Below are 22687 nucleotides of genomic sequence, written 5' to 3' on the forward strand. Positions count from 1 at the left end.
CAGGCCATCAGAGAACCCACCTATAGGCTCAGACTCCACCAGGTGGGTTCCGGGCTGCTAAGTGACCTCTACCCCGAGAGGTGTTAGCAAGGCTATTTAAGACCTGGAAGGAGAGGCCGGACACCCCCCAATCCTAGTCCCAGCCTTAGGCCCTAAAAGTTCTTGTAGAATCTCTTCAACCCTAGAGCAGGGAACCTCTCTGCATCTTTCCCCTGTAGGGACAGGAAGGACACTGGTGGGTGGAGGTGGGAGGGACCTTTTAACCTCTCTGTTTCCTGTCTCAAGAAGGTCAAAGGGGAACAACCTCCTGTTGTGCTGTCATGAGGGATGAGCTGGAAAGTTTACATACATTTTTAATAATTTTTGGTACCACTGCCCTTAAACTGTATGACTTGGGTCAAACGTTTTGGATATCCTTCCACAAGCTTCTCACAATAGTTGGTCAGAATTTGGGCCCATTGCTCCTGACAAAACTGGTGTAACTGAGCCATGTTTGTTGGTCGCCTTGCTCGCACCTGCCTTTTCAGCTTTGCCCTTACATTTTCAATAGGATTGAGATCAGGCTTCGTGATGGCCACTCCAAAACATGGACCTCGTTATCCTTAAGCCACTTTGTAACCAGTTTGGCAGTATGCTTCGGGTCATTGTCCATTTAGAGGACCCATTTCCGCCCAAGCTTTAACTTCCTGGCTGATGTCTTGAGATGTTGCTTCAGTATTTCCACATAATCTTCTTTCCTCATGATGCCATCTATTTTGTGAAGTGCACCAGTCCCTCCTGCAGCAAAACAACACCACAACATGATGCTGCCACCCCCGTGTTTCACAGTTGGGTTGGTGTTCTTAGGCTTCCAAGCTTCTCCCTTTTTCCTCTAAATGTAACAATGGTCATTATGGCCAAAAAGTTCAATTTTAGTTTTGTCAGACCACAGGACATGTCTCCAAAAATGTAGGTCTTTGTCCCTTTGTGCATTTGCAAACATTAATCCGTCTTTTTTATGTTTCTTTTGGAGTAATGGCTTCTTCCTGGCAGAGTAGCCTTTCAGCCCATGTTGATACAGTACTCGTTTCACTGTGGATATTGACACAATCTTACCAGCTTCCGCCATTATCTTCACAAGGTCTTTTGCTTTTGTTCTTGGGTTGATATGCACATGTCCGAACAAAGCACGTTCATCTCTGGGACACAGAACCCGTCTCCTTCTTGAGCGGTATGATGGCTGGACATTCCCATCTTGTTTGTACTTGCGTATAATTGTTTGTACAGATGAACGAGGCACCTTCAGGTATCTTGAAATTACACCCAAGGTTGAGCCAGACTTGTGAAAGTCCACAATTCTCTTCCTGATATCTTGGCTGATTTCTTTAGACTTTCCCATGATGCTACACAAAGAAGCAGTGTGTTTCAGGTGTGCATTTAAATACATCCACAGGTGTGTCTCTAACTCAGATGTTGCCAACAAACCTAACAGAAGCTTCCACATGACATCATATGGGCAGTCCAGGAATATTTTTAAGGCATAGTAATCTTAGTGTATGCAAACTTTTGACATTGCAGAAAGTAATAAAAATGCCTTAAAACATTCTCTCTCTCTCTCTCTCTCATTATTCTGGCATTTGGCAAATAATAATAATTATGGTAATTCTAACTGACCAAAAACAGGAAAGGTTTATTCTGACTTCATGTCAGATATTGAGGAAAAACATGCATATGTGTCTTTATATAGTGTATGCAAACTTTTGGTTTCAACTGTAGATGTGGCAGTGCAGGGTAATTATAGCTTCCACCCATTCACTTGAATGCAGACATTTTATCAGTGGGCATCAAGTATACGCCATACACAGACGCCTGAACTACTGAACCATGGGGCAACTCAGCTTCCAGTACTCAGACCACCAAACTGTAGACTATCGCTGGCACAATTAGCAGTACCTAACCAAAACTGGATTAAAGTGAAATCCGTCATGTCAAAAAACCATGCAGTGAAAATAGCCGGATAAATGGCTAACTTACCATGAGGTTGTCTTGAACCCATACAAAGAGTCAGCAATGGCTGTGATAAGGTGCTGGCCTGGAGAAGAGAGCCACATGGTTAATCCAGTGTAGATACCCCAATGCAATGCTGAAGAGCGTCTATAGACGAAGCACAATGGCTGCAGGATGAGTCTGAGAGCCCACACCTGAGTGCTGCTGCATGTGGTCGAATCTGCGGTCCCAGTCTACCTTCACTAATACTTCGGAACCTGGATCCAATGGAGAGGATACAAAATGGACAGCTTCTGGGCCTTGTCGGGTGACACGATGCACTGGAACTTCACCAATAGATCCTCTGTCGTCAGGCTGGTAGAAAGGATGAGGAATATTATAATATATATATATATATATATATATATATATATATCACACTCCTACACCACAGCTTAAAGGGAACCAATCACCAAGCAGATTATTTCAGGACATGTCCTAATGAAGAGAAGCTGCAATAAGCCTTTGCCCTGGCGGAAGGCCAATCGATTACAAGATTTGTGAGTTAAAGGGGTTGTGAAGGCACATGCTCCTACCCAATATGATACCCAACACAGAGAAACCCCAATCCACGCTGGGAAGGAAGTTGGCAAGCCCACTGATTAATGCCTGGTTAGTATAGTGAATGAGTCTCAATAATTAGAATGGGATACAGGCATGATACTCACCAGGATTCAGAAATCTGCCTCCACAACTACCCCACCCAGCAGGCAGTGGTGTTTCTCCATTCCAGATGACAGATGAGGTGGAAGAATGTGACTGCACAACCCCTTGACTCTTTCTGGCAATCATAAGCTAGACAGACATGTTCATGTTTTGTGGGACAAGTTGTACTTTCTAATCCCAAAAGCTGGAAAAAAAATCCAAATGGGAAGAAATTGGAAAACAATGCAATTCCGCAAAAGTTTTATGGGTTTTACAGCATTCCCTAGGCCAGGCATGGCCAACCTGAGGCTCTCCAGCTGTTGCAAAACTACAACTCCCAGCATGCTCAGACTGACTACAGCTATCAGCCTGCAGCAAAGCATGGTGGGAGTTGTAGTTTTACAACAGCTGGAGAGCCGCAGGTTGGCCATGCCTGCCCTAGGCAGTAAAATTGACTCCATTCCCTCAGTTTAAGGGTCTATTCACACATTCGTATGTGTTTTGCGGATCCGCAAAACACGGACACCAGCAATGAGCGTTCCGCATTTTGCGGACCGCACATCGCCGGCGCTCTCATAGAAAATGCCTTTTCTTGTCCGCAATTGCGGACAAGAATAGGGCATGTTCTATTTTTTTGCAAAACGGAAGAGCAGATCCGGAAATGCAGATACGCAAATGCAGACAGCACATTCCGGCCCCTTTGAAAACAAATGGGTCCGCACCTGTTCCGCAAAATTGCGGAACGGATGCGGATCCATTTCGCGGACATGTGAATGGACCCTTAAAGCGATGAAAAAAGGCGAATGCGTTATATTGATTTTTAAGGCTACTTTCACACTTGCGTTCGGAGCGGATCCGTCTGGTATCTGCACAGACGGATCCGCATCTATAATGCAAACGATGGTATCCGTTCAGAACGGGTCCGTCTGCATTATATTTCTGAAAAAAATCTAAGTCTAATTGTTAGTCAGATGGATCCGTCCTGACTTTGCATTGAAAGTCAATGGGGGACGGATCCGTTTGAAATTGCACCATACTGTGTCAACGTCAAACGGATCCTTCCCCATTGACTTACAAGTCTGGACGGATCCGTTTGGCTCCGCAGGGCCAGGCGGACACTAAAACGCTGCAAGCAGCGTTCAGGTGTCCGCCTCCTGAGAATAACGGAGCCATACTGATGCATTCTGAGCGGATCCGCATCCACTCAGAATGCATTGGGGATGTACAGATCCGTTCGGGGCCGTTTCTGAGAGCCTTCAAATATTTTAATAGTACAGACGTTTTCAGATGCGGTGATGCCTATGATGTTTATTTACCTGTAAAACGCTCAGGTGTGAACCCAGCCTGACTCCTCACCGTATGAGCGGACCCCGAGGGTAGGACGACTCATACTCAGGATTCCTAGACCCTAAGTCGCCCTGGTAATCCCTCACCAAGGAGCAGGGAAGAGACAACCTGTTCATCCCAGTCATGGAGGAACAGGAGTCTCTATCTGAGGCCAGGCTGCAAGGAGAGGGGAACACATACAGCTATAGAGAGTTGGCAGGTAAGCGAAACCAATAACACACTTACCTGTCACAGACACACTGACTGGAACCCATGCACAAGTGCTCCTGTCCACACCAACATTAAAGGACACCACAAACCATACAGGAACCCAGGACATCCATAGCTGCAATAAACGAGGCAGGGTAATGTCTAGCAACCATGCAGGACACCAAACACCACCAGACGTACCAACTCCCTGAACATAACCCACTCTATACAAATAGGGACAGGAAGGGAAGGAGACACCGGGATGACATTGATGACCACAAGGGTGGCCCTCACTGGACAGATGGAACACCCTGGACTGGAGCAGAGCTCCAGCACCAACAACAGCTGAAGTACAACTGAGGCTACTTTCACACTAGCGTTCAGAGCGGATCCGTTCTGAACAGATCCGCTCATATAATGCAGACGGTGGCTCCGTTCAGAATGGATCCGTCTGCATTATATTGTCAAAAAATGTCTAAGTGTGAAATTAGCCTGAACGGATCCGTCCAGACTTTTACATTAAAAGTCAATGGGGGACGGATCCGTTTGAAGATTGAGCCATATTGTGTCATCTTCAAACGGATCCGTCCCCATTGACTTACATTGTAAGTCTGGACGGATCCGCACGCCTCCGCACGGCCAGGCGGACACCCGAACGCTGCAAGTAGCATTCAGGTGTCTGCCTGCTGAGCGGAGCGGAGGACAGACGCTGCCAGGAGACTGATGCATTCTGAGCGGATCCGCGTCCACTCAGAATGCATTAGGGCTGGACGGAAGCGTTCGGGTCCGCTTGTGAGCCCCTTCAAACGGAGCTCACAAGCGGACAGCCGAACGCTAGTGTGAAAGTAGCCTGACTCCAGCCAGGAAATCACAGAAGATATAAGCCAAGTGACCACACCCAGTCAGGGAGTTAACCCTTACAGCACCAGAAAGAGGAGGCTACAACTTAAAGTGGAAGTGCACACACAAGCATACTAAACCACGTCACGGCAATCACCCAGAAGGCCGAGACACTGCCACCTCATGCTCTCACAGCAACACGTTGCCGCGGGCAACCGCAAGTGTGGCAACAGAGCTAATAGGAAAGAAAAAGACTTTAGATTTACCTTCCTGACCCAGTATAATAGGAGTGTAGGCTCACTAAAAAACGCTATGAGGAAGAACTATTTTAGGGAAAGAAATTCCGAAATATCCAGAGGTTATCTTAAAGAGAGCCCCGAACCTCCGGAACCATTTGGTACATAGTTCTTCATCTGGGAATACCGCTGAAAAAAAAAGGGGAGCAAATTCACTTGGTGTGGTTTCTGTCTCCCATGTAGGAACAGGAGTAGGGAAAAGAAACAGAACAGTGCAGACAGTTCGTTCGAATAAAAAAGATCAGGTTTTTTTAATTAAAGGGAACATCACTTGTGAAAATGCAGGAGTTATCTACGTATTGAAGTGCCCGTGTGGCCTCCAATATGACGGTAGAACAACCAGGAAATTGAAAACTAGGATCCAAGTACATATTAGAAATATTAAAAAAGGGCTCGAGGCACATAGTGTCTCGCTTCATTTTAAAAAATGTGATCAAAAGGATCCGAAAGGATTAAGCTTTATTGGTATTGAATCAGTGAAAAACCACTTGCGGGGGGGGGGGTGACCCCATCGCGAAAATAAATCAGAGGGAAGTGGAATGTATGTTTAACCTAGACACGCTTTAACCCCAAGGGTTAAATGTGGAATGCGATTATGAGTTATTTGGTAGTCCGGGATAGTAGTAAGTAGTTACTTACGATGGAGTTGTAAAGAAGGACCTTCGGAGTACTGGGTGAATAGAGATTGGTTGGAACTTCCCACGTGAATGGAATCACGTGTCTGATGACAAGTAGGATTGTTTTTATGAATGAAATGTGTGTAATAACCTCCAGCAAAATAGAACCCTAAAATCTCAATACTTTATTTAATTAAGTTAAAAAGTGGGAATCGGTCTCCCAAAAACAAAGGACAGACATAAATCAATGAAGATCTAATCGATAGAGACAAAAGGTAAGCACCTAAGTACATGTATTGTAAGGGAGATGGGAAATTTGTCCCTCGTCTTTCCCTACTCTTCTCCTCAGCCGAGGGATGGCCCCTGATGGTGGGGACTTCCTGTCCTCGAACCTGGGCTATAATTGCCCTAAACAAAACCTGAGGGGCATGAGACAAGAGGGTGAGTATATTAATAATACCCTTGAAGAAGGGAAGGTGCTTACCAAGAAACAGATACAAAAACAAGATGAACTTATAGGGGTAAAAACGTCGGGAGGGTATGCTGTGGATCTAAAGTAGTAACTGCTAGGAGAATATGGAATACGTATACTTAAACAGCTGTTTTATACGCATTTTTATTATGTGTTCATATTTTATTGACCTTTTAGATATATATTGCATTGGATGATGAGGGAGATGGGTGGGACGCAATTGTGTATTTAAGAACAGCCCCGTAATGGATTATTAGCGGATTATTCGCCCCCTACAGAAGCGCGGGAGCAAAACCCGGTTCGGGCCAGAGTACAGATATTGCTCCACCGTTTGTGATATGCTTTAAACAAGAATATGTTTCAGAGTACAATAAATTGTTTTTATCTGACGTGAAAAATCAGTGCTTCACTATTGCTGCGACCTCTTGATATCTCACAGGAGCGCCTGTTGGAAGAGGAGAGCTCACATGTGGAGGCTGATGCGTTACCTATATCCAGAATTGAGAATGGCTTCACGTTAGGTGAAAAGATCTTTGAAAGCTTTCAGCAGCGCGGTCCTACACATAAACGCTAAGATTGACCTTGTGAACTTTGCCCACGTCACATCTGGGATCAGCAGCGCTACAAATATAGGCAACGTATCAGAGTGGAGTTTGACTGTTTGAACAGTTCATCTAAGAGGTTAAATGTCTGCAATCACCATTACCACCGATCGCTGATATTAGCCCCTGGTGTCTGCACCCGGTAGCTATAGTGCTCGTTCTGCCCCAGAGCGGGAGACAACTTTGAAGATCCAACATCGACCGTACACGTACAGTGAATGTCGGGAACAGGTTAAAATGTGTGCGCAGCAATGTGTGCCATCTCAGCGACTCTGATCTTATCAGGGCATATGGACATCTAGACTGGATGCAGACCAGCCTATCCATACAGTACATGGCCACCCTTTCATTCAAATGGCTGCTATGTAATACTACTGTCACGCTCTAGTGTGGGATGGAAACCCCACACCAAACATAGGAAGCAAAGGGAAAAGGAAAGACCTGAAAACTAGGGAAGGAAGATGGACACCTCCTAGTGAAAACCCTAAAGAAAGCCCTGACTGACTACCAGTATGAACAGACCCCAGATGTAGGAAAGTTCATACACAGGAATGCCTAAAGTCCTATCTAACCCTAAGTTCACACCTGAGCGTTTTACAGCGCGTTCCTACGCGCTGTAAAACCCTCAACAAGGAGAAACCAATGCTTCCCTATGGGAATGGTTCTCACCTGGGCGTTTTACAGCGTGTACGATTGCGCTGTAAAACGCCCGATGCTCAAACAAGTTCTTGAGCTTTTTTGGGGCGTTTTGTCGCTCGTTCCCGTACATAGATATTCGGGAACGCGCGACAATGTGTGTTCGCCTGTCTCTGTATGCGCGATTGTAAACGCTGGTACAATCGCGCATACAGAGCGCTCCTTTCAGAACGCTCAGGTCTGAACCCAGGGTAAAGGACCCTGGTACTAATGACAGAAAGGAGTCTCCCTAAGGCCTAATACAAAACAACTAAGAAATGCAACACACAGAAAAGCCGAAATACAAAGGGAAAGGTAACACTTAACTTCCAAAAAGCTATGGCAACACCAGGAACTAAGCTAAGATCCAAACACCAGCTATCCACAGGTCCAAATAAAGCTATAAAACGCACAGCATAGTGGGAGAGACAACTATAAATAGGAAAGTTAAATGACCACAATAGCAACACCTGGAGGTTAAGGGTGTGGCCAGTACCAGAAACAACACAGATGCCTCGATCCACAAGGTAAACATGTCAAACCAAACTACGTGTTGCCAGTCTCGCGAGGACGTCCGTATGTCTCGGTACGTCCATGACAACTATATTTCTCCAGCTGCAGAGGCTGGACAGACTGACAATCTCACAGGAGCTCACATTCTGACAGCTATCTCTGTATGTATACTCGTACAGGGATGACCATCAATCACTGAGCAAAGCCTCCCACTGGACTTCGAAATTATATTGAATATTTCCCCATGTATCATGCTCTTCCTGCTCTATGAACTAATGCCTGCAGGATTGTCTTTACCTGTCCACCGCCTTCAGGGAACAGAATGGTGTCCTTCAATATCACATTGTATCCAGACAGCGTCTCCTTCTTCCCTCCATTCTCAGTCTTCAGTTGGGCAGGACTGCAGGACACCACTTCTGTTAGCAGCTGACCAACAAAGGGAAATGTATAATAAAACCTTTATTAATCCAAGGTAATACATAATAATCACTGAAAATCAATTTGGACATACACAATGTACTACCAGGACAATGCAAGACAATCAGCAGCAGACGTGCATGCTGAATATGGAAAAGCAGAACCAGACCAAAAATCTGATGTCTCTGTGGTTCCCCTACTGTAGTAGAACACCACGTCTACTTGGAAAGGTAACAATTAGCGAACCAGAACTTTACAGGTTCGGCGTTTAGGCAGTGGAGGAGTCCAGTTATGGGATGGTTAAGAGACATTCCGTTTTGATCCGTCATAATACAAGTCTATGGCCAAGCATAACAGATCTGTCCTGTTATGTAGAACTTTGTTTTTCGCCCTGCATAACGGAAATCACACAGATCCGTTATGCTTGGCCACAGACATGCATTATGACGGATCAAAACGGAATGCCTCTACGGAATCCATAACTGGACTCCTCTACTGCCCAAACGCCGAGCCTGTAAAGTTCGGGTTCACTCATCCCTAGTAACAATTAAATGACAATGTATCAGGCTATTGCTGTTTGCTTAATTTTCTTAAAGGGGTTGTCTCATGAAGACAACCCTTGCCCATATGCCCTACTAAAAGGACAGTCCCATGACAAACACTTAAAGGGGTTGTCTTATTATAGACAATGGGGGAATATTGCTAGGTCCCACACCTATATCAGGAACGGATCCCCACAAGGTGGTGGCTGGAGGATTCCAGGCTGGCCACTACCAAGCTGGCTCCCCATAGAAGTGAATGGGAGCGCACCGCGCTTGACCTGCCACTGCTCCCATTCACTTCTATGGGCTCGACGGAAATAGCCAAGCCAAAGCTCGGCTATTTTCGCCGGCCCTATAGAAAATAAATGGAGGACGGCTGCGTATGCGCAGTGCGCCCTCCTTCACTTTCCGGGCTCCATTCTCTATATAGGTGCGGGTCCCAGCGGTGGGACCCACACCTATAAGACGATAGGGGCATATCCTGTCTATGATGAGACAACCCCTTTAAGTGCTCGGTCCACTGATTATGAGAACGGAGACTCTGCCCGCGCATGCATGACCACCACTCTATTCAAACAGTGGAATCCAGATTCCCGTTATCAAGATTGGCGGGGGCTCCTGTGGTCAGACTCCAACCTATATATAACACATTTATTCTCTAACCTGTTAACAGGGGATAAAGTACTTGTTGTAAGACAAGGCATACAGAAAGTAGTACATGGATGTTCACTGGTGTGACTGGCCACCATGTAATACTACACTTCCCACGCAACTGTTTGCCAGAAGCATGACCAGGGCCGATCACCCTAGAGGCTGCACTTTAAAAGGGGTTGACCCCGAAGAGGCACCCTTTAAATTTTAAAAGATGTGTACTAGTTGATATGCCCAGGTCACATTAGATGCACTCTATCACTGTCATGTGTGAAGGAGCAGCCAGCATGGTTCAGCTCCATGTATCAGAGCCTAAAAACTGGTCTTCTGAGCATTTACTAATCGCCTGGACCAAACATACATGCCATTTTAATGGGGTAATGGTGGCTGCCAAATACATCTGGCACTGGATCACACGGGAATCCAACCAGTTCATTCTCCATAAGGGTCCATTCACACGTCCGCAAAATGGATCCGCATCCGTTCCGCAATTTTGCGGAATGGGTGCAGACCCATTCATTTTCAATGGGGCCTGAATGTGCTGTCCGCATCCACATTTGCGGATCCGCACTTCCGCATCCGTGTTTCCGTTTCCGCAAAAAAATAGAACATGTCCTATTCTTGTCCGCAATTGCGGACAAGAACAGGCATATTCTATTAGTGCCCGCAATGTGCGGTCCGCAAAATGCGGAATGCACATTGCCGCTTTCCGTGTTTTGCGGATCCGTGTATCCGCAAAACAGGTTGCGGACGTGTGAATGGAGCCTAAAGGGAACATTGTCCTCAGAGACATTACATTACCGGCAGGTCCCTCTGGCACAATGGATGTACAGACTGTCTGCAAGGGGGCAGTAAATGACCAGAGAAGTCCCTTAGGGCCCCATTCACACGTCCGCAATTTCGTTTCGCAAAATTGCGGACCCATTTATTTCTATGGGGCCGCACGATGTGCAGACCGACTCCGGAAATGCGGACCCGCACTTCCGGGTCCGCATTTCCGTTCCCGAAAAAAAATAGAACAGGTCCTATTCTAATAGGTAAATTCTATCAGTGGCGGCGATGTGCGGTCCGCAAAATGCGGGACGCACATTGACGGTGTACGTGTTTTGCGGATCCATAAAACATGCTACAGACAGGTGAATGGACCCTAGGGCTCATTCAGACTGGAAATTTCCATGTCCGGGTGCTTTTCAGGTGTAAAATGGACAGACTGAGTGTCCATTCACACGTCCGTAAGTGTTTTGCGGATCTGTAAAACACGGACACCTGCAATGTGCGATCCGCAATCTGCGGACCGCACATCACAGACACTATAATAGAAAATACCTTTTCTGGTCCGCAATGGCGGACAAGAATAGGACATGTTCTATTTTTTTTAGGAACGGAATTGCAGATCCTGAAAAAATGGATCCCGAAAAAACTGATGCGGATCCCGAAAATGCAGATCCCGGAAATGCGGATTTGCATCCGTTCCAGCCCCATTGAAAGTGAATGGGTCCGCAAATTGCGGAACGAATGCGGACCCAAATTACGGACGTGTGAATGGACCCTGACACTGATGCATTATAGATAATTCACATGTGCATCAGTCCATGCAGAGAAAGTTGCAGCAAGCACCAACCATCTGTTTCAGGAGGCGGTGGCGGCACTCTAGTGAGCGCTGCGGCCTCTTCCTAGGTCATGTGACATCACCTTCATCGGTCACAACGCCTAGGCCCAGCAAAGTCCTATTCAAGTGAATGCGCCCGGGCTGCAATATCAAGCACAGTGGCTATACACTGTACACACGGGGACTGGTATACTGTGAGGAGGCCGCAGAGCTGACCAGAGCATCGCCGCCTCTGAAATCACCTGATCGGCGGGGTCCCGTGAATCTGACCACCGGCGATCTGATATTGAAGACCGATCCTGAGCATAGGTCATAAATATCAAACTCCCAGAAAACCCCTTTAAGTGAATGCGAGAAAAATGAACCTCACACGGTCACCATCCATGTGCGGTCCGGATAAAACCGGTAAACAAGGATGAGTCTCGTGATCGTGCGCTCACCTGTGTGGCATAGCTGTCTTTCTGACAATAGAAGGCCATGTTCCCGGAACAAGATGGAAGCCGCAGTCAATGCAGAAGGAAGATGGCCGGTTCGCTTCCTACAGAAGCTCGTTGTGAAGAGAACGACTCCACCTAAGAATGGCAAAGAAGAAGAACTAAGCAATAGAGACTGGGGAGGAAGCCATGTACACACCGCAGAGCTCCACACAGGAGCCTCCAAATCTAAAGCCACTCTCAGGGTAACATGTAATATTCTATCCGGCCATAACTATATCACATGGGTGACTGACAACCGGCAGCTTTTACAGCCCTCACGTGTTGTCAGCCAGCGCTCCACCCTGTGGTCCGTATGAGAGCACAGCTCAGTCACTGCATATTGTCAGCCAGCGCTCCCTGTCCTGTGGTCAATATCAGAGTTGTCAGCCACTGTATGTGTCACTGCATGTTCTCTGTCACTGCATGTTGTCAGCCAGCGCTCCACCCTGGGGTCAGTAGGAGAACACAGCTCTGTCACTGCATGTGTCACTGCATGTTGTCAGCCAGTGGTCCACATGAGAGCACAGCTCAGTCACTGCATGTGTCACTGCATGTTGTCAGCCACTGCATGTGTCACTGCGTGTTGTCAGCCAGCGCTCCACCCTGTGGTCAGTAGGAGAGCACAGCTCTGTCACTGCATGTTCTCAGTCACTGCATGTTGTCAGCCAGTGGTCCACCCTGTGGTCCGTATGAGAGCACAGCTCAGTCACTGCATATTGTCAGCCAGCGCTCCCTGTCCTGTGGTCAATATGAGAGTTGTCAGCCACTGTATGTGTCACTGCATGTTCTCTGTCACTGCATGTTGTCAGCCAGCGCTCCACCCTGGGGTCAGTATGAGAGCACAGCTCTGTCACTGCATGTGTCACTGCATGTTGTCAGCCAGCGCTCCATCCTGTGGTCAGCAGGAGAGCACAGCTCTGTCACTGCATGTGTCACTGCATGTTGTCAGCCAGCGCTCCACCCTGTGGTCAGCAGGAGAGCACAGCTCTGTCACTGTATGTGTCACTGCATGTTGTCAGCCAGCACTCCACCCTGTGGTCAGTATGAGAACACAGCTCTGTCACTGCATGTGTCACTGCATGTTGTCAGCCAGCGCTCCACCCTGTGGTCAGCAGGAGAGCACAGCTCTGTCACTGTATGTGTCACTGCATGTTGTCAGCCAGCACTCCACCCTGTGGTCAGTATGAGAACACAGCTCTGTCACTGCATGTGTCACTGCATGTTGTCAGCCAGCGCTCCACCCTGGGGTCAGTATGAGAGCACAGCTCTGTCACTGCATGTGTCACTGCATATTGTCAGCCAGCGCTCCCGGTCAGTATGAGAACACAGCTCTGTCACTGCATGTTCTCAGCCATTGCATGTGTCACTGCATGTTGTCAGCCACTGCATGTGTCACTGCATGTTGTCAGCCACTGCATGTGTCACTGCATGTTGTCAGCCAGTGCTCCCCCCCTGTGGTCAGCATGAGAGCACAGCTTAGTCACTGCATGGCTTCACTGATCTGTCATTCAGCAGCGTTGGAAAGCTAGCTGACATCCTGTCTAAGAGCTATCACGACGGCCATTTTTGTCACCCAGCTTTCCCACAAACGGATGTAAAAAGAAAGGGTCTTATATTTGCAGGAGGAGAGACTCTAATGCACCGGGGATACAGGCTTAGAGGAGCTATAACAATGACGTTCACATGATGCTGTATTATGTATGGAACCTAAGTAGCAGCACATACAATTTACTCACTACAGCCCCGGTATGCCAGTCAGTCACCAGCCCGTCTCCCCCTAGAATCCAACCTTATGCTGCCATGCCGGGGATTATAGCACATAACGAAACTACAACTCCCAGAACACTTCGCGACTGCCTCCCTACGGATGCGCATGCGCATATCGTCAAAACTCAGGAACGCCTCCTCACGTCATTAGCAGTGCGACAGGAAGTCAGGAGGTATGGAAATCTCACGAGGTAGGGTGGTATGACGCTACACCGCCTTGGTTCAATTGTCAGCATCTGTGCTGCGCGTGCGCGAAGCTGTCCCTGTACCGTGTACTGTAGAAGGTGGCGCACTGCAGCCCGCCGGGATAATGGCGTAGTAGTGGTGTTATATGAAGTACTAACTGCCCCGCCGTGTATACATCTCTATCATAATGTGGATGAAGCCAGCATCTGCCTCATGGTTAGGATTGCTTCACTTGTAATCACATGAATAGGATTACCTTACCACTTTCCAAATGTCCTATATCAGGGATCAGCAAGGTTCGGCACCCCAGCTGCTGTGAAACTACAACTCCCAGCATACACCCTTTCTTGGCTGTTCTTGTAACTCCCATAGAAGTAAATTGAGAATTCTGGGAGTTGTAGTTTGAGAACAGCTGGAGGTGGCTGATGCCTTCCCTATATAGTAGTGCCCCATGGAACGCTCATGTCATTTTAGGGCTTATGGAAAGGGGTTCTTGTCAGACATCAAACCCTGTGGAGTCTACACCCCTCCCCCCCTTCACCATGAGTAAGAGCGGATAGCCACTAACCATCAGTGGCTCCCAAATGCGTCCTATCAGATATTACCGCCATGTGTGTATGACCCACTGATACCACCCTGCACTGGAGACATCGGCTGTTCTCCAGGGGTTCAGATACTAGACCAGAGTGAACATAAAACCCCCACTCACCTGTCTGTGGTCATGTGACATAATGTTCAAGCCGCTGTGACCACTAAGACCTGTGATTGGTTGCAGCAGCCACGGGTTCAAGTCTCTTCCTGGTCCAGCGGGGACCCTAAGTGGCTGAGAATGAAGCAGCTGCAGGACCGCGGACACGGGAGTATTTTTTATTTATTTTTTTATGTTCAGGAGGACCCCAAGGGTGTAAATTGAGCCAAGCAGTGGCCACCCCCATGATGTCCTACATGGGCTGGAGTTTATGTCCTGAGACAACCCTTTTAATGGGGAAACCATGTACTTAACCCCTTAAGGACACAGCCCTATTTCACCTTAAGGACCAGGCAATTTTTTGCAAATCTGACCAGAGTCACTTTAAGTGCTGATAACTTTAAAACGCTTTGACTTATCCACGCCATTCTGAGATTGTTTTTTCGTCACATATTGTACTTCATGACACTGGTAAAATGAAGTCAAAAAAATTATTTTTTTTGCACCAAAAAATACCAAATTTAACAAAAATTTGGAAAAATTTGCAAATTTCAAAGTTCCAGTTTCTCTACTTCTGTAATACATAGTAATACCCCCAAAAATTTGGATGACTTTACATTCCCCATATGTCTACTTCATGTTTGAATTATTTTGGGAATGATATTTTATTTTTTGGGGATGTTATAAGGCTTAGAAGTTTAGAAGCAAATCTTGAAATTTTTCAGAAATTTACAAAAACTCAATTTTTAGGGACCAGTTCAGGTCTCAAGTCACTTTGCGAGGCTTACATAATAGAAACCACCCAAAAATGACCCCATCTAAGAAACTACACCCCTCAAGGTATTCAAAACTGATTTTGAATACGTTGTTAACCCTTTAGGTGTTGCACAAGAGTTATTGGCAAATGGGGAGGAAATTTGAGAATTTAATTTTTTTGTCTAATTTTTAATTTTAACCCATTTTTTCCACTAACAAAGCAAGGGTTAACAGCCAAACAAGACGGTATCTTTATTGCCCTGACTCTGCCGTTTACAGAAACACCCAATATGTGGCCGTAAACTACTGTACGGCCACACAGCGGGGCGTAGAGTGAAAGGTGCGCCGTTTGGTTTTTGGAAGGCTGATTTTTATGGACTGGTTTATTTACACCATGTCCCATTTGAAGCCCCCTGATGCACCCCTAGAGGAGAAACTCCCTAAAAGTGACCCCATCTAAGAAACTACACCCCTCAAGGTATTCAAAACTGATTTTACATACGTCGTTAACCCTTTAGGTGTTGCACAAGAGTTATTGGCAAATGGCGATGAAATTTGAGAATTTCATTTTTTTGCCTAATTTTCCATTTTAACCCATTTTTTCCACTAACAAAGCAAGGGTTAACAGCCAAACAAGACTGTATCTTTATTGCCCTGAATCTGCTGTTTACAGAAACACCCCATATGTGGCCGTAAACTACTGTACGGCCACACAGCGGGGCGTAGAGGGAAAGGTGCGCCGTTTGTTTTTTGGAGGGCTGATTTTTATGGACCGTTTTTTTGACACCAAGTCCCATTTGAAGCCCCCCTGATGCACCCCCAGATTATAAACTCCATAAAAGTGACCCCATCTAAGAAACTACACCCCTCAAGGTATTCAAAACGGATTTTACAAACTTTGTTAACCCTTTAGGTCATGGATGTCAAACTCATGGCCCTCCAGATGTTGCAAAACTACAACTCCCATCATTCCCTGATAGCTGTAGTATGCCCAGGCATGATGGGAGTTGTAGTTTTGCAACAGCTGGAGGGCCACGAGTTTGACATCCCTGCTTTAGGTGTTGCACAAGATTTAATGGAAAATAGAGATACAATTTAAAAATTTCACTTTTTTGGCAGATTTTCCATTTAAATTTTTTTTTTCCAGTTACAAAGCAAGGGTTAACAGCCAAACAAAACTCATTATTTATGGCCCTGATTCTGTAGTTTACAGAAACACCCCATATGTGGTCGTAAACCGCTGTACGGGCACACGGCAGGGCGCAGAAGGAAAGGAATGCCATACGGTTTTTGGAAGGCAGGTTTTGCTGGACTGTTTTTTTTTTTACACCATGTCCCATTTGAAGCCCCCCTGATGCACCCCTAGAGTAGAAACTCCAAAAAAGTGACCCCATTTTAGAAACTACGGGATAGGGTGGCAGTTTTGTTGGTACTAGTTTAGGGTACATATGATTTTTGGTTGCTCTATATTACACTTTTTGTGCGGCAAGGTAACAAGAAATAGCTTTTTTGGCAGCGTTTTTTATTTTTTTATTTACAACATTCATCTGACAGGTTAGATCATGTGATATTTTTATAGAGCAGGTTGTCACGGACGCGGCGATACCTAATATGTATACTTTTTTTTTATTTATGTAAGTTTTACACAATGATTTCATTTTTGAAACAAAAAAAATGATGTTTTAGTGTTTCCATAGTCTAAGAGCCATAGTTTTTTCAGTTTTTGGGCGATTATCTTAAGTAGGGTCTCATTTTTTGCGGGATGAGATGATGGTTTGATTGTTACAATTTTGGCGTACATGCGACTTTTTTGATCACTTTTATTACCTTTTTTTGGGAAGTAAGGTGGACAAAATTTCAATTTCATCATAGTTTTTTATTTTTTATTTTTATGGCGTTCACCGTTCGGGTAAAGTAACATGACCGTTTTATAGATCAGGTCGTTACGGACACGGCGATACCAAACATGTGTAGGGAATTTTATTTTTTTAATTTTTAATCAGTGATAAATGTGTTTTTTGATTTTTACCTTTTTTTTTGACCCAGACCCACTTGGTTCTTGAAGATCCAGTGGGTCTGATGTCTGTATAATACAGTACAGTACAATATATATTGCACTGTACTATATTTTACTTACACTGAACAGATCTATGCTTTCAGCACAGATCTGTTCAGCACCATGGACAGCAGGACGCCTGAGAGTCGTCCTGTTGCCATGGGAACCTTCCCCGTCTGCTCAGTTATGGTCAGAACTGCGCAGACGGGGAAGGGTAAGGACGGGGCTCTGGGGGGGCTGTCTGGGGGCTCTCTCCCTCTCCATCGGGGGGCTGCAAAGGCACTGCAGCCCCCCGATCGGAGAGGGAGGGAGCTCCCTCTTACCGTTAACTTTTTCCATACAGCGGTCCGTACGGACCGCTGTATGGAAAGGGTTAAACGGCTGACATCGCATCACCGATGTCAGCCGTTTATACCAGGGTGCCAGCAATGTGCTGGCACCCTGGTATACCCACTGTACACCAACGATTACGCAATAGGAGGCGGGCGGGGGATCGCGATCCCGCCTGCCGCACCGCCCGCCTCCCGCACCGCCCCCACCGCCCGCAACACCCCCCCTGCACCTCCCACCGGGCTAAAATCATTCAGAGGTGCAGGGGGGGTGATAAATATATATTTTCGCCACACTAAAGTTTCTGATCGCCGCGGTCAGGGACCGCAGCGATCAGAAACTGCAGAAAGCGCAACAATCCGCAGGTCTGAATTGACCTGCGGTTTGTTGCGATCGCGGACATGGGGGGGGTCACGGGACCCCCCCGCGCATTTAGCCGAGGTGCCTGCTCAATGATTTGAGCAGGCACCTTGTTCCGATCACAGCCGGCCGCACGGCAGTGATCGGAACAACACATGACGTACCGGTACGTCATGTGTGCTTAAGGACTCGGGAAACATGCCGTACCGATACGTCATGTGTCCTTAAGGGGTTAAAAACATTGTTATGGGGGGGGGGAGACATTTTTTTTTTGAAAAATACTTTATTCTGAATGATGAGCAGAAAAATACATAGAATAAAAAAAACATGGATTTTAAAGTGTTTTTTTTATCTCCATGGTGTGAAATAATAAAATACTCACATACCCATCTGGTGCCGATCCCAGTTCAACACTTAATGGTAAATAAATGGTAAGATAATGGTGACCACTATGCCATAGATTTGTGTCTACCACCCCTCATCATATACCCATCAGTATTGTATGGGTGCCAGCTCATGTTGAAGCTGTAGATGCCAGTCTGCAAGCAATTTCATCAACTTAGGCATCATATGAATGGCAGGCAGATAAGCCTCAATAATGTACACAAGTGGCACTTATATAGTGTAAGCATTAAAGAGGACCAGTCAGCTCCCCTGTCTGTTTTAGGAAATACCAGACTTTTATTAAATTATCTAGAGCATGTTTTCTTAGAAGTTTGCATTGTACCATTACTCTGTTATTCCTCCAGGAAATGTATGAATAAATTGACAACTGTTACCATTTCCCTGTTCAGTGTGCATGTCATTCTCAGCACTTATTGAGAGACAAGAGCTTTGGCGGTGTGAACACGCAATGGTGTGGAGCTCCCGCCACGAGGCTGAGAAAATACCAGCCAACCTACTTTATAGATCCCTGGAAGCGCACATGGTGAGGACAAGGAAGGGGTCTCTCGCTGGCGCCTCCAGGGATGCCGCGTGAACAGAGCGGTTTGCGCCGTTATTTTGCCGCGGGAGCTGAGACAGCCGTACCGGCAGTAGGCTGCAATCCAGAAGCTGCGCCATTCCACCCTGGCCAGCAGCTCAACAACACTGCGCCACCAACCAAATTAAGCGATGCATAGGCCTCGCAGGCATCCACACCGGAGGGCATAATCAAAGGCCCTCTCCTGCTCAGCCCGCTGGTCCCGCACACTTCTCTGCCACAGCGTCCCAAAACGAAGCCACCGCCATCTTTGAACACCAGCAGGAACTTGCAAACGCAACAAGGTATGGAAAAGACGCTAGACCATAAAGGAATGGCAGAGGGGGGCCACCCAGAAGAGCAGTGGGATTGGAAGGAACATATAAAAATTACTCCCCAGAAGACAAGAAATGGAGAAATTTATTGAGAGACTAGAACACTCCTATAAACAAGAACTGTAGTAAAAGCTAATATAGAAGCATTAGAGGTAAAGATGGAGGAGGTTGCCTCAACGCAAGACCACACAGCTGCTAAAGTTGAGAATTTAAAGGGTTCCTATAACCTCGTTTTGACATAATTAGCTATCAGACACTGCTATTATAATACCTTTGTGTGCAGCCGTTTGCCTAAAAAACAAAGTTTAATTGATATCCTAATTAGCCTCTAGGTGCTATGGGGGTGTCTTTTCAGCACCTAGAGGCTCGGTCTACTCACACAAAATGCCGCCCAGCGCGTCCCTCCAGCCCGCCCATCTCCTCTGGAATGCGATCCTCCCTCTGAGCCAGCGGACGAATTCTCACACCTGCGCCGTGCGCGTCTGTATTCGCCGCAGGCGCAGTGACTGAACGCTCCCTGCACAGACATCTCCACTGCGCCGATTACGTCAGAGTGCTCCTAGGAACAGATGGCGCAGTAGAGATGCCGGCGCAGGGAGCGGTCAGACAGTCACTGCGCCGAATACAGACGCGCATGGCGCAGGCGCGAGAATTCGTCCGCTGGCTCAGAGGGAGGATCGCATTCCAGAGGAGATGGGCGGGCTGGAGGGACGCGCTGGGCGGCATTTTGTGTGAGTAGACCGAGCCTCTAGGTGCTGAAAAGACGCCCCCATAGCACCTAGAGTCTCATTAGCATATCAATAAAAGTTCGTTTTTTAGGCAAACGGCTGCACACAAAGGTATTATAATAGCATTGTTTGGTAGAGCAGACACTAGCGGATCGCTAGTGTCTGATAGCTAATTATGTCAAAACGAGGTGATAGGAACCCTTTAACAATCCTTCAAGACCTGTCGTGAGCTACCCTAGCCCAAAGGAGAGCCCTCAAACCCTTAATAGATCTCCTTAGAGCGAGTGACATTCTCTACTCATGGGGGTTTCCGTTTCAACTAATAGTACGCAAGAATGGTCACCGCCTCGAACTGTGAGACCCAAAGGATCTGAACACATTCCTCACAGCATTGGATTTACCCATAATTCAACTACCAGAGTAGCAGACTATGCCTCCACTTCCCTCAAGCTCGCCAATACAAAGATCCAGGAATGACCTTCAAGGACACAGTAATATGACCCACTCTACCAGTTACCTAAATTTGAAGAGCATCACTGAAGAATGCAGCGAATCATCACGGACTCTACAATAACACGGATAGGACTTTCAGGCCTAAGCAAAACCACAGCCTAACCACAACCAAGAGAGTCCCTTTCTGTCCAGGTATTCTACCTACCTGAGTTATATGTTCTTCTCATTACTATGTTTCTCCATATAGATTTTCCTATTGTATATCCGACATGTGTTCATAAAGGGTGCATTGCCAACTTGGTGGCTTTATTTAAAGGGCTTCTGTCACCCCCCAAAAGTCATTTTTTGGCTACTTAAAATCCTTATACAGCGATTTTTCAATATATAGTGCTCTTAGCCTTTTTCGTTCACTAGTTTCTTTAAAAAACTGACTTATATAATATGTAAATTACCTCTCTACCAGCAAGTAGGGCGGTTACTTGCTGGTAGCAGCCGCATCCTGCTTTCAAAAAAACGCCCCCTCCTCCTGTTGATTGACAGGGCCAGCGATCGCTCTCGTCCTCTGGCTGGCCCTGTCTGCATTATAAATCTCGCGCCTACGCCGTATCGGTCTTCAGTCGGTGCAGGCGCGCTGAGAGGAGGCTTCTCGCTCGGCCGCACCTTCCTCAGTGCGTAATCAGCGCAGGCGCATTGAGGAAGGAGCGGCCGAGCGAGCGGCCTCCTCTCAGTGCGCCTGCGCCGACTGAAGACCGGTATGGCGCAGGCGCGAGATTTTGAACGCAGACAGGGCCAGCCAGAGGACGAGAGCGATCGCTGGCCCTGTCAATCAACAGGAGGAGGGGCGTTTTTTTGAAAACGAAAGACCGTCTTACGTTTAGAAACTCGTCTCCATTTTTGTTAGAGACGTTGTGCCCTTCTTCACAGAAGGGATTCTTTAGTAATGTCTCTATCCCCTTCCATCTCTTTTTCTGTTCCCTTTTTCTTTTCCCTCCTTTCCCATATCTGTTTCCCACCACATCTCTTCAGTTAGGCCTACTAGCTCAGGGAACCTTATTGACTTACATATACCATAAGACCTCTCAGGGTTCTCTCCGCCCCCTCTTTCTTCTTCTTTTCTCCTTATAATCTCAACCTTTCTACGCGGCTGAGCTCAGAAGTCCTGGACATCTATAATATCCCATATTTTCTTAGCAGTCTATTTTCTATCTTCTGACCAAAACACATTACTTTTCCACAGCAGATAGCTTGTTGGGAAGGTGGCTCCACCTAGTGTCAGGCTTGCCTCATTAAATGTCAGAGGATTTAATATCCCTGAAAAACGCTGTAAGGTGCTGTATACCATGCACAGAGAGAGGGTGCAGATCCTTCTACTGCAGGAGACGCATTTCAAGCAGGGGCCACGTGCCGAGTATACCCTCTAAATATTACAACGATTGGGCTCATAGCACTATTCCTGAATCTAAGTCGAAAGTAGTGTCTATTGCATTGCATAAATCTCTACCTTATACCTTTTTAGAGAACCGGACGGACCCATGTGGGAGATTCTTGTTCCTGAAACTGAAGATCCATGAGAGAACATACACCATTGGGAATTTATACTTGCCAGCAAACGTACGACAAAGCAAACAACTCACAGGTATCTTATCCAAACTAGATGCTTTTGCAAAGGGAATTGTACTATTGGGGGGCGACTTCAACATGATTATAGAACCCTTGCTGGACTCTTCCACGGGCAAAACAACTTTTTCAAAAGTGCAAAACAAGCATTACACTCCAGGCAACTGGTAGATGTATGGCGCATCTTACACCCTAAAGACAAGGATTAGACTTATTTCTCCCCAGCCCATCAGTCCTACAGTCAACTGGACATGTTCTTGATATCCCACCATGCCTTGACTTTCCATCCAAACACACACATAGGGACTTCGATATGGTCTGACCATGCCCCAATATTCCCTGTCTCTTGAACTACCGGGACTGACAGCTAGAGAATGGACATGGCGATTAAACGAGACCCTGGTATATGATAGTGTATGCAGAGCCGAGATAGAATCCACTATTAGGGAGTTCCTAGCAAATCACTCAATGGATAGCACAGCTCTTCCTATACAGTGGGAGGCGTTAAAATGTGTGTTACGAGGGGTTCTGATT

The 22687-nt window shown here is 46.6% G+C and overlaps 1 protein-coding gene across 4 annotated transcripts in view; it reads right to left on the reverse strand.

Annotated features, from left to right (window-relative positions):
* LOC122941313 (alanyl-tRNA editing protein Aarsd1-B-like) overlaps nt 1-22687 on the reverse strand; it is a 72283-nt gene that overhangs the window by 29397 nt on the left and 20199 nt on the right. The window contains exons 1-5 of one of the 4 annotated variants that reach the window (XM_044298438.1): nt 14579-14704; nt 11881-12012; nt 8519-8647; nt 2181-2340; nt 2014-2071 (exon numbers count right to left, since the gene is read on the reverse strand). In XM_044298438.1, coding sequence (XP_044154373.1) covers nt 2014-2071; nt 2181-2340; nt 8519-8647; nt 11881-11919 — 386 coding nt within the window. In that variant the 5' untranslated portion in view covers nt 11920-12012; nt 14579-14704. Of the gene's footprint in view, nt 1-2013; nt 2072-2180; nt 2341-8518; nt 8648-11880; nt 12013-13641; nt 13771-14578; nt 14705-22687 lie in introns of those variants that run through there. The other 3 variants (XM_044298437.1, XM_044298436.1, XM_044298440.1) reach the window with 3 other exon arrangements.

This window comes from Bufo gargarizans, chromosome 6, assembly GCF_014858855.1.
Source record: "Bufo gargarizans isolate SCDJY-AF-19 chromosome 6, ASM1485885v1, whole genome shotgun sequence".
Taxonomy (NCBI): domain Eukaryota; kingdom Metazoa; phylum Chordata; class Amphibia; order Anura; family Bufonidae; genus Bufo; species Bufo gargarizans.